This window comes from Amblyomma americanum, chromosome 1, assembly GCF_052857255.1.
Source record: "Amblyomma americanum isolate KBUSLIRL-KWMA chromosome 1, ASM5285725v1, whole genome shotgun sequence".
In the NCBI taxonomy this organism is placed as follows: Eukaryota; Metazoa; Arthropoda; class Arachnida; order Ixodida; family Ixodidae; genus Amblyomma; species Amblyomma americanum.
Window position 1 is genome coordinate 44,168,748 of NC_135497.1, and position 15,267 is coordinate 44,184,014.

Consider the following 15,267-nt stretch of genomic DNA (forward strand, 5'->3'; position numbering starts at 1 on the left):
CACCTTCTGTATTTTACGAGTGACTGGTTAATTCCAGTAAGAAAATTAGGGGCACTGAAAACTGTGAGAACAGATGTCTCTCAACCTCGATAGCTTATATACAGCACAGAACACCTACATCTTGCTCTCTCGGACTGGTGCCTCAAGCACAGTAATTGCACTCACTAAACATCTGACAAGACGGTGACGCTTGCGACCACTTTGTTAAAGAGGAGAGCACGTCATGAATTCTGATCCTGCTCCATTTAGAAAACTTTTTGCTTTTCTGCTCCACTAACGCTGGGGTGATAGTACTGAAATAACTGTAAAAAGATAGTAGATTTATTAACAATGTCAAATTGCTTTTCAAACTGTTAACCCGCATATCCGTTTGCCTACATTTAAATGACCCCATTCAGTTACAGACACATTAAAAACTCCCGATATCCTAGCGCTATGCTAGTGAGATCAATAAAGCACTGATTCAGTTGCTGCAGAAAAGCAATGAGATTACAGCCAGGCGAATGGATCAGCGAAGTTGTAAGCTTTCTATGGCATGACACTACAGCGCGAGTGGAAGCTCCAATTACACATCACGGCGAAATTTAAGTGTCAGTACTTCTCTCATCGAAGAACTCTGGCGAAACTGCATGTGTCACTATTGCACACATGAAGTTGTTTGAAATAAAATTATTTAAAATCACAGTCGAAAATACATTATGCGCAGTTTGCGATGGTACAGCCCAATGTGTGCAATTATAAAAACGAAAGCATTCTCAGCACAGTGCAGAACATGTTGGAAATGTAAAGGAGTGTTGCTTTTTTTCTTTGTAGAGGTTCATTACTGCAACTGTTCGAAGTAAGCTTGAAATGTCAAAAAATAGGCCACTCAACCAAATCCAGTGCCCACAAAATGCTTAATGCTCACTGTGAGCGAACAACGCGAGAAAGGAATTCAGAAAAGTTATTTTCATGGCGAAAGTCGTCGGAAAAATTTCTTGTGCATTCGACGTGCGCAACTCAGACTGCTCTAGCAGCATCGTCATTTCACTTTCAGGCACAGAACAGCTGCATACTGTGCGCATTTGTAACGTGGAATAGGCAGGCCATGTTTTGTTGAGCTTGGAAATATAGCCTCAACACAAACACACATATACCCACAAGCACGACAAACTAAACTCCGGGAACCACTGCCACTGAGAAGCATACGTCGTTCCAACACAGTGCTTTCCACACGCTGGCCACATTCATCGCAATAATGAGGGCAACGATATCATGAGATCAAAAAAATGCAACTATAGTCCATATCGCAACTTCTTCGCTGCGGAGATGAACTTATAGGCGCGAAGCGATGGTCTCAATGGCTGTGTGACTGGCTCGCGGTCACGTGAAACAGGGCAGTGACTGCTGAAGCCAGGTCGAAATAATGCAAGCGTTATTTCAACCCATGACGTCGCATCCGGTTTGAAGAAAAGACATCACGTCCGGTAATTTTTTTTTAAGTTTGAGCCATGTTTGAGTCGAGCCGAACATTGCTTTCAGAAGCACTATGGCTGGTCGGCGGAAAGAGCGCGCGATCGTGTTGCACGTGAGTAATTTGTTAATTCTACCTTTTTATATGCACGTACTGAGCGATTTCCTGTTATCTGACACTCGGCATTCCATTGTCAACTTCCTTGCGCCCGAATATTTTGTGTTAGCAGATAACCCAGGACTAGCGCTGAGCCCGCTTGCCCGGCAGTGGACCGAAAGGCCCTGAGGGAAAGACTCACCTGTTTTTTCGTAAGTTCTGCTCAAAAGCTCTGTAGGTCTACAGAAAAAAGCATGCGTTGAGCGTGTTTTCATAAATTTTGTTAACCCAGCCCAAAGTAAATCATGGTCATGAAGAACACACATAATGACCAGCTTTTGCGTGCTCCCGAAAAAAGGCGGGAAACTTTTGACAACAGTTCAGTTGAACCACGACCAGCTCTATTACTAAGAAAGCGGGTCGTGAGTTGAACTAACCTTTTGTGGAAGGAGTTTTGTACACGGCCCAATATTTTATGGCCCCGCGGCCGTAAAAGATAACCTCCCAAAACGACTCAGCCTATGAGAGACGCCGTAGTGAAGGCCCCGGAAATTTCGACCACTGGGGGTTATTTAACGTGCACTGACATGGCACAGTACACGGGCCTCTAGAATTTCGCCTTCATCGAAATTCCACCGCCGCGGCTGGGATCGAACCCGCGTCTTTCGGGCCAGCAGCCGAGCGCCATAACCACTGAGCCACCGCGGCGGCTAATATTCAATGCCTTTAGACTGTTTTCGATCGTCAGTGTGACTAGTGTGGCAGCGACTTTCTTCAGACTATTCGGAGTACTGGCCTGCGTATTTGTGCAGATCGGAAACTCGTGCATGAATGAAACGTGCCAGTCGCCTTTGCGGACGAGAGAACAGACTTCGCTCACTACCCGTTGTTCATGGGTAAAGTAAGCAATTTTAAAAAGTTGTTTTGTGAGATACAGTGATCGCTTATAAGCGGTCATGCCGGCTACGTAGACGCACGTCAAAATTTCCTCATTGTTTTCAAGTTTACCCTGTAGTTGTTACCTGCAATTAGCATTGCTTAGTGCGGCCTCAGTGCATCGAACATTTCTCATCAGTAGAGGTGGGCGAATATCCCAAATCTGTAGATAGCTAATCGGATGCCCTTGTATTCAGTTCGCTTAGCGAATCAAGTAGTACATGTTCAAAATGCTTCCAAACGAATCGACTGCGCTCTTATGCCTTCGAGTAGTTTTTGAATATTTGGCAGCAAGCTCAAACAGAGACGCCGTAGTTACCTTTTTTTTTGGAAGACAGTTTTTTTTTTAATAATTTATATACAGAAATTTTTGACAAAAGCATTTTTGAGCGAAAAAAACGTTTATGATCGAAGTTTTTTTTTACATAATGTGAGACTTCACAATAACAGTCAGTGTATCCGCAGGTCGTCCGAACGAAGAAGACTCAGAGCGAATGCCTGCCTGCGCCAGAATATATGCTTCCGGACTACTGGGAGGCTCCTGGGAGCGGAAGGCAGGATCTGCTCGAAGATCCAGCTTCATGGGAAGAGCAGCGTGACGAGGAACGTAAGTTTACGATTCGCGAGTGACACGAGACTGGAACAGAGGCCTGCATAGAGGAGTGCATATAGTTATTGATGCCGCAGTATTTTGAAGAAAGAAACAGTATTTCATTATAGAAACCTGGCCTTTTTAGTTAAGTGGTTTAAAAACAAAGCTGCTACGCTTTCGATCTTCAACCATCTAAAAATATGCCTCAAATATTTTTTGTAGCTTGCGACGGAAGCGGAATAGTTGCCCGTGCCGACACAGCATTAGCCGACGTGGAGAGAGAGGTAAGCGAAGCATACACGGACGTTTACAATACCTTTCTTGGCATGCTTTGGCAGGTGCTCTCTATTTTTAAATGGTGCAATCGCCGCCCAGATTGAACAAACCAAGCAATAAAAAACTGGCGCCACACGGCGGATGACGGCATTCGTAAATAAAGGAGTGCATGCTGCCAAATATCAATGCGATGGCATTAGTGTTTACGTAAGGAGTAGAATCCGTCATAGATGTCATAAAATTCGGTGATTAGCCAAGGGTGGTCACGTGACGCTGTGACATCATCGCAACGTGCCCACCACGTTGTGAGCACAGCTATCTGCAGCTAGCAGACTGAATATGACGGTTGGTGCACCGACAATTTTAAAGAAAATGACGCAGACACACACAAAAGTTGCAGCAGAAACTGTAGCAAATGTGATCTAATCCTATCCCATTCCACTCTAACGGTGGCTTAAGCGTCCCCAGAGTTTCATTCTTTCCGTATTCTAACTGGCAAGACTGTCTTTCCATTTACTACATATAGGTCTCCTCGCAGAATTCGGTAATGCTGTATTGCGGATTCGTCCTTACTATGCTTGAGTGCATGAAAGTCAGCACTAACAAGCGGAGCGAAATGTTTCCATTTGGCACCTTTAAAACGGTGAAAATCGGGAGATGGCTGGGAGATGGCTGAAATCGCAAAACAACTAAAGGAGCGGACACAAATGCTTTTGTCTTGTTCCTTCATGTTTTTGAATTACCCTAGCATGAACCATTTCTAAGACTCCCGTAGAACCTCTGGGTAACATGCCGCATGTACGAAGTGGTTTCTTGAGCAGGACACGCCATTTAACTTCTTGGAACTGGATTGACCCTGATGCAGAGGCTGCAACGTTACTTGCCAAAGAAACTGCGTGAAGACGACGGGACAAAAAGAGGCACAAAAACGGACACACCTCTCTTTTCTGGTACCATCATCTTCACGCAGTTTTTTGCAACCACTATGAACCGACCAGCCCAACATCATGTCTAACAGCAACTTTTAAACCTCGCTGCCTCGTAAACCTACAACTACAAGCGATCGCCATCTCTGGTCTTTTCAAAGCAAACATTACTTCTTGCCTCTCTATGCATGCGTGCCTAACGTAGGCATTCGAGGCCGGTTGGGAGACTCACAGAGAAAGCCCGCCTTCGAGTTCCGCCGATGCGCTTCCGGACCACTGGGAGGCTCCTGCGAGCAGCGGTCGGGACCTGCGCGAAGAGCCATCCTCACTGGAAGAGCAACACGAGGAAAAACGTAAGTGTACGATTCGCGATTGACGTGATACTGAAACTGAGGTCTGCAGGGAGGAGTGCATATAGTTATTGATACCGCAGTAATTAGAAGAAGGAATATGCAAAGGCCTCTATCTGCTTGCTTCGCTAATCTACGATACATAATGAGAAACCAGTATTCATTCTTTTCGCGCACGCCGTTGCTCATGAAGATGTGAAGCGTGTCCTTGTGACGTACCTACATCGGAGGGAATTCCTTTCCTATGTAGCGCCGACCGCCCATCACGTGACCGACGTTCCACAACACACTTTAGTGGTGTGGGCGGGGGTCGGGGGCCAGATGGTCGTTTTTCTCTGCAAAGCGATGGAAGGTTGCTTTCAGTATGAAAATGTGTGGTACATGGCTAGAACATTTTTCTATCGGCGGCAGACGTTTACGGGATGCATGCATCGGTTCGTAAAAAAAAGAAAACTATTTTTTAGCATGCTTTGTCACTCATTCGGCTTGTATCAGCAGGTGGAGCATGTACTATCGGCCACAAAAGAATACAGGTTACGGGTTGCGGCTCTGCGGGAAAAGTTTATTTGGATCTAGCGTCGTACACTAATCCCGTGAAATGTCTGAAAGTATGTGGAAACGATCACGCGTCATTAGCTGATACTGGGTCGTGAGGTGGCGCAACAGTAATTTTTTTTTCCCGAGAACACACGTGCACAAAGCTTTTGAGGCCGGCAGTATATACGATTCCCGCAACTTCAGTCATGTGTTTGGGTCACACGCCTGCAACAAAGTATTGTGGTCCTCATACCCGCATCCATTAAAATTTTGCTGTCTATATTGAATTTCAGGATTTTCGAAGTGCATATTTATCTGCCGCCGCTTCAGTAATGCAATAGTGTGATATCAAAAATATTTTTTTTAGAGATCTGGCATTTTAGTGCCACGATAAGTTATTTACCAACAAAGCTGTTGCGCTTGCGATCTTTAACCATCTAAAAACATGCCTCAATTCCTGTCTTCTAGCTTACGACAGAAGCGGAATGGTTGCGCATGCTGGCTGCACCAGCGACACAGCATGGGCCCACGTGAAGAGCGAGGTATGTGAAGCATACACGGACGTTTACAATACTTTTCTTGGAGTGATTTGACAGGTGCTGTCTATTTCTAAAAGGCTCAGTCGCGGCCCAGAATGAACTAACCAAGCAGTAAAGCACTGGCACCATACGGCAGTTGGCGGCATTTGTTAAGCGAAGCATATATGTGGTCAAATTTAAATACGAGAGCATTATTGTTTACGGAAGCAGTGAAATCCACTGTAGATGTAAAAAAAATCGTTGAATGGTTGAGAGATGGTCACGCGACCTTATGACGTTATCGCAACGTGCCCACCGCGTTGTGAGCACAGCTATCTGCAGCTAGCAGTGCGAATATAGCGGTTGATGGACTGACAATTTCAAAGAAACAGACGCAAACCCGCGAAGAAGTTGCAGTATAAGCTTTCGGTTTACAGCTTTAAAGGTGGCCTTAGTGTCCTTAAAGTTTCATTCTTTCCCTATCCTAACTGGAAAAACTCTCTGTGTTTACCAAGTATAGCTCTCCTCGCAGAATTAGATAATGTTCTATTGCGGAATCATCCTCATTATGCTTGATTGCATGAAATTCAGCACTAACAAGAGCAGCAAAATGTTTTCTTTCGGCACCTTTAACGTGGTGAGAATCGGAAGATGGCTGTCGCGGCCGCCGCTTCCTCCTTTCCTCACGATAGGAAGAGTTTTTCTTAAGACACACAGTTGAACCTCGTTGTAACTAAGTTGCAGGGCTCGGTGGTTACTTCGTTATAGCCGTAGTTTTGTTATAGTCCGTGTTGACCGAAGTTCCAACTGGAATCGTTATATCCGTTGATTTGTTTAAACAGTTTCATTATAACGAGCTTCGACTGTATTTTGATTGCTCTTTCGGGATATGCACGATGTAAATCGGATCAATCTTGAACAAAAAAGTCAAGTACATTTCAAAAGCATAGCGATACCTGCTTGAACTCATTACTCAGCCGAAAAGTTGATCACGTCATGTGCGTGCAAAATCATCCGCCGTATCATAGTGTTCGACCATTTATGTATTATATATACTTAATCACCACTCCGTGTAAACGTTTTAATCGTTTTTCGTGGGCACAAGCTTCGGCCGGTGCAGCTATCTGTACCACACTTCAGAAACGCCAACTTCACCCTTCTGGCGGGTTGCACGAGTCAACCCATTTCACGCGTACGTTTTTTTTTCGGGGGGGGGGGGGGGGGGGGGGGGGGGCTACCGGACACTTAATCGCAAATTCGCGCCGGGAGGATGAGGACGACCGCGATTACGGCGCGAAACACTTCAATCCGTCTTTAACAGCCAGAGCTGTAAAATTTAACCTGTATGCTCAAGCCCCCACTTTGCCGTGGAGCGGCTGGTGAACACGGCGGAATAATATACGCAGGTGAAATCGGGAGACGCCAGTCTCGTCGGTAAGAGCATGCATGGCCTCGGGGAAGTCCACAGTCAAGGGTGCCCCGCTGGGAGTGTTCACGTTGAAGGCGCTGCCCAAGGGACTGCACTTCGGCCCGTATCACGGAGTCAAGGTGGACAGCATCGAAAATGGCGGCTGCACTTGGCCGGTGAGCTTGTCCGGCCAATGTGTAGAACACTAAGACTCAGGTTGTAAATGCTCTTATGGACAACGTTCTAAACACCTGGGCTATAACTGCACTACGCTGCTCGCATTGTTACTCTGTCCCGGACTTGCAAGTGCATTCGAGGTAAGTTTTTTTTGGGGGGGGGACAATGCTGGAATACATTCCATTGTTGTGTGAGAGGGAAAGATTGCAGCGGATGATCACATTTGCAAACCGCATGTCGAGGATTCAACGAACATGCGGACTCTGCAACGTCATTGTATTATACTGAACAGCTGTACTGACAGGCCGCGTTATTATAACGCTAGAAGAAAAACAGAAAAAAAATGTACAACAATGTTCACATATATGGTTGTCAGTGCCTCACATATTTTCCAAACTTCTTTCGCATGCAAGAAGGGAGACATAACCATGGGACATCGCTGAGTCACCAGATCCACCATTAGGGACCTTTTTATTTTCCTGCAAAAATTTCGCGAAATCTCAGGTATGGCTACCAGTGCACGCTAAACCATCCAGCTCACAGTACAAGAGTCGCACTCACAAGCCAAGCTGGAAGCTTTAGCGTAAGCTGAAGGCTAAGCTAAAAGGTTCCAAAAATTTATTCATTTGAAGAAGAATATTAATTACTCTTGAAATTAACTCCACTATCTTCTACAATCTGAATGCAGTTTCATTCATGCACTTTTAAGGAATGTGATGTTGGTTGTTTTATATCGCTGACAATGCCACTATACGGACCTAAGTGTTTGGTAGCCCGGGCTGTCCTTTTTTTCCGCCAAATAAGCTGTAAGTAGACCATAATATCTTGTTCCATGGTGCTCTTTGGCTTCAGAAGCCCTTGCGCCATAAAAATTTTCGATCATCACCATCATCAGCATCATCGTTATCATTTTTTAGTTCCATATTTCCAAAATCTATCTGGCGGCGCCAGATGGCGCCAGGTACACGGCAGGCTGCGCGCGTATCTGCAGCATCCGGGCCAATCAGCGCGTGCTCGCAGGCGGTGGGCGAGCTTCTGGTACTTTGATAACGGTAACGGGGTACACGGTACGCTATCGGAGTCTCGATAACCACAGAAACCGTCCGTTTAACAGCACTCTGTAACCTTATAGTGGATAGACTGGTAGGTTTGAGGGCCTTCGAAATGATTATTAGATCGAGGTATAAGATTAGAACACGGAATACTGGCCTGTTTCTGGACACTTGAAATTGCCGCCACGTTTTTTTTTTGCGTCCGTTGTTTCACGTTAGTACGGTCGCTGAAAAATTACACTGTTGAACCGCTACATTCTGCAGGTGCGCCGATGTGAAGACTTCTTCGTGGTAGACGGCCACCCGCAAGAGCGCAACCACTGGATGAACGACGTGAACTACTCGCCCAGCAAGCGCAGACAAAACCTCGTGGCCTTGCTCGTGAACGGAGACATCTACTACCGCACAATAAGGAACGTCGGCCCCGAAGAAGAACTGCTGCTCTGATATTCAACGTCGTTCACCAAGACTTTGCTCGGGAACCCAAGAGGACGAGGGGCGTTGAAGGAAGGTGAGGAGAAGCTTATCCTGCACTCCTTAGCTGGTAGATAATAATCGGTTGATTGCGTATGCAAGCTGCGAACATGCCTGATTTATCATCATCATCATCAGCCTGACTAAACCAACCGCATGGCAAAGGCCTGTACCATGTCTCTCCAATTAACCCTATCCTTTACCAGCGGCGCTCACCCTATGCCTGCAAACTTCTTAGTCTCATCCGCCTACCTAACCTTCTGCTCTCCCCTGCTACGCTTGCCTTCTCTTGTAATCCACTCCGTTACCCATAATGACCAGCCGTTATATTGGCTTTGCATTACATGCCCTGCCCAAGCCCATTTCTTCCTATTGGTTTCGACTAAGATATCATTCACGCGCGTTTGTTGCCTCACCAACTTCGCCCGCTTGCGGTCTCTTAACGTTATACCTACCATTTTTCTTTCCATGGCTCGCTGCATTGTCCTTAAGTTAAGCTGAAGCCTTTTCGTTAGCCTCCGCGTTTCTTCCCCGTAGGTGAGTACCGGTAAGATACAGCTGTTGTGTACTTTTCTCTTGAGGGATATTGGTAAACAGCCATTCCTGGTCTTAAAGAACCTGCCATATGTGCTCCATCCCATACTTATCCTTCTAGTTATTTCCCTTTCATGATCCGAATCAGCTGTCAGTGGCTGTCCTAAGTAGATATATTCTTTTTACCACTTCCAGCCCCTCGCTGCCCTTTGTGAACTGCTTTCTCGTACTAGACGGTTGAACATTACTTTGGTTTTCTGCATGTTAATTTTTAGGCGCAGCGTTCTGTTCTGCCTGTCTAACTCATTGATCATGATTTGCAGTTCACCTCCTGAGTGACTCAGCAAGGCAATATCATCAGCGAATCGCAGATTACTTAGGTATTCCCCATGAACCCTTATCCCCAACTATTCCCAATTCATGCCTCGCAATACCTCCTATAAACAGGCGGTGAATAACATTTGTGAGATCATGTCTGCTTGCCTGACGCCTGTGCTTATTGAAATTTTCTCGCTGACTTTGTAGAGGACTATGGTAACTGTGCAGATGCTATATATTGCTTCCAGATTTTTTTTTTATATCAGACTCTTCTACAATCTGATTCCGCAATGCATGTATGGCTGCTCAGATTTCCACTGAGTGAAACGCTTTCTCGTAATCAATGAAGGCTATATATATATTTGTTGTTTATATTTTGCGAATTTTTCTATCACCTTATTAGTAGTGTGAATATGACCTATTGTGGAGTATCCGTTACGAAAGCCTGCCTGATAATTTGGTTAATTGAAGTAAATACCTTAGTAAATAACTTGTAGGCAGCGGAGATAAAGCTGATCGGCCTGTAATTTTTCAAGTCCTTGGCGTCTCCTTTCTTATGAATTAAGATAATATTTGCGTTCTTCCAAGATTCTGGTACGGTTGAGATCATTAGACATTGCGTATACAGAGTGGTTGGTTTTCTAGCACAATCTCCATTCCGTCTTTCAACAGATCTGCAGTGACGTGATCCTCACCAGTTTCTTTTCCCCTTTGCATTGCTCCCTAAGGCTTTCTTTGCTTCATCTTTCGTTACTGGCGGGATGACGCATTGGGGCGGGCTACTGTATTTCTCATTAATGTTGTGATTACAATGGCTACTTTGTAGATTTGTGTAGAACTCTTCGGCTACTTTAACTATCTTATCCATGTTGCTGATGCCATTGTCATGCTTGTCTCTTAAAGCATACATCTGGTTTTTACCTATGCCTAATTTCCTCTTCAATGCGTTTGGGCTGCCTCTGTTCCTCAGAGCATTCTCGATTCTCTCCATATTAAATTTATTTATGTCGGCTGCTCCCCCTTTTGCGCTCATTTATTAACTTCGATAGCTCGGCTAGTTCTATTCTGCCGGTAGGCTATGAAGCCCTCATGCTTTGGCGTTCCTTAATTAGATTTTTTGTCTCCTGAGATAGCTTCCCGGTATCCTGTTGAACTGTCCTACCATCTACTTCTGCTGCACACTCCGTAATGACAGCTCTCAGAATATCGTTCACTGTATGTACATAAAGATCGTCTTCCTCAGTTAAAGGTGAATGTCTATTCGGCAGCGATATCCTGAATTCGTTTATTTCCCCTCTTACTGCTAACTCGTTAATGGACTTTCTTTCCACTAGCTTCCTCCGTTTCCTCCTCAAGTCTAAGCTAATTAGATTATGGCTGCTTATGAACACTCTGAATGTCTGCAGGGACGGCGGACCTTTCTGTGCAAGGGCATCTGAGCGAAAGTTGAAGGAACAGTGACGCATTGCCTAATAAGCAGGGAGATTATACTGTGGATAAAAGAGAATGTGTGCTTGCTTTTTATGTATATATCCTTAGTGCATGAAAAGGACCTCAGCATTGTGAGAGAACTCCTCATTTGATGTTTGTGTACCGATGCGAAGCTGGTCGATAGCGCTTCCAGAAAAGGCACTGTCTTTTTTATATTTAATAGTTATATTACGTATTGACTTACCTGTGCGGGTTATTAGCATCTCGCAGCCTTTGAATCGCGAATAGGCAAAATGTTTAATATGGTGTACTATTCGACTGCTATCTTAAGGAGACTACCATGCACGGAATTGATACTAAGGAACTTATGTGGAAAAGTACTGCTGCTGGCCTTTTCCTCTCTGCCATGGTACACATTAAGGACACTGAATTCTCTGGCCAGTTCTTCACTGTACATATGCTCATTCGCTCCTCCCACTGCTCGGTTCTTTTTCAGGGGACGTCAGTATCCTTCTCTTGCACGGCCTGCTCCTCGCCTGTGAGAAGTGCGGCGACCTCTTCACTGCGCAGTACAACAAGGAAATGCACACGCGGAGGAAACACTGACATAGCACGCAGGGAATCCGTCACGGCACGCATTGCACCGACACGAGCAGCCGCAAGTAGGTCTTAAACCGTTTTATGGCCCCTTTTCTTGCTTTACGCCATCGTGCCTAGTTAACTGGTGAAATAGCCTTTCTGCTGAAGGGCCACCTTTTCAAGCCGTAAATATTATAAAAAACACAAATCGTGAAATAAATGTAAAAAATACACAATGAATGCTCGAATTCCCCGAGTTTCGCACACCGCACAACACAGTCAACAGCATGACTAGTAGCAGTAGCGCACTCGAAACTGTCCCTTCGCGATTGTTGTGAGCGCTTTATGTTCGTTTGCCAGCAAGAAACGCTGCGCGCTTTTTTCTAAAATAACAGACCAAATAACAGAATAAATTACAGACCAAACGAGCCTGACAGTCGCACTGATGGCGTTCGTTGTATCCAAAGTTCGTAGTAAGTGAACATATAATATTACATCCAAGTTATAAAATCAGAAAAACAATACATATATTTTAAGAAGTGAGTTTGGAGTTATGTGCGTCTGATACTTGAAAGCAAGTCCTATCAAGGTGCTTTCCAAGCTGTCTCTGGTGGTCATATGCTCCCCGCCGAGAACACTGCCGCCAACAATCTGCTATAGGGATGCGACATAACTAATTAAGGCTGGAGCGTTAAAAGCACGTGGCCATAGGTCAGCCTCCACGTCGTGATATTCATAATGTTTCTAACAGTCTGGGAGTGCTTGTACTGTGCCTGCAATGCTTCATCAGTTCGTGGCTCAGTGATGTCGGCGTTGACGAAGTCGCCCGTGCCGGCCAGCTGCGCAATAACGACACGGTGCCACAAACGCCACTTGCGTCACCGCCGTCTGCCATGCCTGGGTCCATGCGGCGGGGAAGCTGGCGCAAGTACACGCAGAACGTATCAACTGCACAGCCTGTCTGGGTGTTGTCTACTCACGGTGGCAGCACGGAACACGGGGAGCCGATTGGTCTGGTGACGCTTGCCACCTGACTGGCTGGCCAAGCCAGGTATGCCACGTGACTGCTATTCAAAATTATGGAATCGCTACCATTGGTTGATCGCCGACTCCGCTCTATTCTGACTTGCACTTTAGAGGCTTTGCCCAGCCGGCACACCCTTAGCAGTGATCAGCGTTGTATGCCTTAACCCGTCAGCGCACGCTTCGCCGGCGAGTTTTGGTAGTTTTAATGCTGCCTTTTGTTGCTGTTTTGGGTCTCGAAGTTCTCTTCAATGCGATGTCACCGGGGTTGGATGGCGCTGTTCGCCATCCATGGTCACGGGAAGCGCGACTTTTTAGACAGCGGGGTCGAGTTCACGACGCCTCCTTGTTCGTCCTAAGCGAGTTGCACGGCCGAAGTCGTTCGTTATACCTGAGACGCGTTTTGGTGCCATTCCTCTTATATACATTTTTACGGTATCGCCACCTTGTTCCGTATTAAGCGAGTGTTTGTTATAACCGCGGCCATTATTTGCTGCCTCCCCTGTATAGAAATTCTTGGTCTGAAGCCGCTGTGGCGGTGTCAGAATTGAGCAAATCTCCCGTGTACGAAATGGCCCTGTAGGTGCTTTTGGTAGCAGCCTCTCACGAGGACTGGCGCAAGTGTACGAGCCGCCCTCGAAATCTGGTCGCCTCTTGCCCAGTCCATCATAAGCGCTGACCTTTATGGACGCTATAGAATTGAGTGTGACATTGCGCGCGTGTGTTTCAGTACTTGAGGAGATGAACTGAGCTGTGGTGCCTCAGACATTCCTCAATAAGCCTGATTAGCATTACTGCTGAGTCGCACGCATTACAACAGAAGTACGGATCAACCAAGGTTCGCTTAGCAAATACATAGAAAGGAAACATCAACAGCAGCGTAATGAGAATAAGCGTGAGACGTTCGCTCAATGGGAAGAGCTGCGTCAGAAAAAGGTAAAGATGCGCCTAACACCCGCGGCAGTGATATAGATAGAAGGCGCGAACGTCATTGACGAAATGATAACCATAAAAAAGATGTGCAGATATATATAACTAGACACGTTTAGCCTACCGTGTACCGCGTTACCGTTACCGAAGTACCGGAAGACCGCCCACCACCGGTGAGCGGGCGCTGATTGCTCCTGATGCTGCATGCGCACGCGCAGCCGCCGGGTACCAGGTGCCATCTGGCAGCGTCAGGGTGATGTGCGAATGTGCATTTGTGGCGCGGGCTCCCGGTACTACGGTACGGTACCGGTAACAGTAACATGGTACTTGATATGCTAAAGGTGCCTACCAACGCAGGCATTCGGAGCAGATTTTCGTAGCCGTGTGGTGATTCTGCTTATCTTTAACCTTCATGTACGCAGGGCTGATGTCATCACGCATGAGCATACCCATGTTGACAGGAGAAACTTTGTGCGCCATTTGTGTCAGAAGAGGTTCTCCCGGCCGGACAATCTCAAGGTTCACATGATGATCCACACTGGTGAGAAGCCCTACGAGTGCGGCCAGTGTGGCAAGACGTTCAGGAAACGCGACCATGCAAGGAGGCACGAGGAAGTCATACACTCCCGCCAGTACCCGAAGCGCTGCCCACGGTGCGGGGCTGGTGCCGAGGATGTCACCAGGCTCAGACGCCACACATGCAATCCGCTGGGCACGACGGAGGGTAAAGAAGGATTGAAGCGGGGCCGAGGGCAACCCACGCTTAAGGGCAGACGGAAGTGCGCCACCGGCACGACCGCGCAACACAACGGAGGGCACGCCGCTGCAAGGAGGAGTGAAGCGGGGCCGCGGTCCGACAACGTAGCGCAAAATGCGTCAACGTCGAGACCGCAGAAGCCTACGGGAGTTGTACTACCCCAGCATAAGGAGTGAAGCAACGTCGAGGTCGACCACGTAAAGAGGTAGCGCGAGGTGTTTCCATGGGAGTTGCGTTTACGGTGCTTAAATGCGAAAAAAATCACGCAGATAGGAAAGCCGAGGCCATTCAAAATTGATTGAAAGGAGGGCCGCGATTCAGTGGCTCCATGAAGAGGAGCGGACTGCTCTCTCTAAAGCCGACCAGTGCCATGAACTTAAGTACATGCGTTTGTTCGATAAAGAACGTCTTGTAGCGTTCTGTACTGAATAAATAACGTTTTTATCACATACACTTTACGTCTTCTGTCCTCAAATGAAAAGCAAAAAGAACTCGAACATTAATTCAAAGCACGAAGCCGTAGACAAGGCCCGGAATGGGATTGCACCTGATGACAACCGCTTTTGACCATGAAGGGAAGGATATATGTGGAGCCTCCGTAAGTTTGTCACGCCGTCAAATAATTCGGCCATAGAACAGTACGCCTAGTCGCCTGGCCTGTTTCTGCGCTTGTATGCTCGATATCTACAGCCCGCCGATGGGGTAGCTAGCGTCATCTACCGAAGCATCTTGACACCAGGCCTGCATAGCGAATTCGTATTAATAAAGAAAAAACGTTTTTTTTCTTCACTTTCTAGAGCTCTAGTTTGGCGGTTGTGCTACTGATATGCCTTCTAGAAAGGACTAAATTACACCGCGTAAGAAGAAAAGGCGGGTTTCGACTTCGCAACTTCCGCTCCA

At 46.5% G+C, this 15,267-nt stretch overlaps 1 protein-coding gene across 1 annotated transcript; it reads left to right on the forward strand.

Moving 5' to 3' along the window:
* Window positions 1-1,649: 1,649 nt before the first annotated feature.
* On the forward strand, window positions 1,650-8,812 carry LOC144132539 (uncharacterized). Its single transcript, XM_077665027.1, has 7 exons — window positions 1,650-1,761; window positions 2,951-3,092; window positions 3,300-3,361; window positions 4,485-4,632; window positions 5,635-5,708; window positions 7,091-7,268; window positions 8,586-8,812. Exons 2-7 carry the CDS (start codon window positions 3,002-3,004, stop codon window positions 8,597-8,599), a joined length of 567 nt encoding a protein of 188 aa, XP_077521153.1. The 5' UTR covers window positions 1,650-1,761; window positions 2,951-3,001; the 3' UTR covers window positions 8,600-8,812.
* The last annotated feature ends 6,455 nt before the right edge of the window (window positions 8,813-15,267 follow it).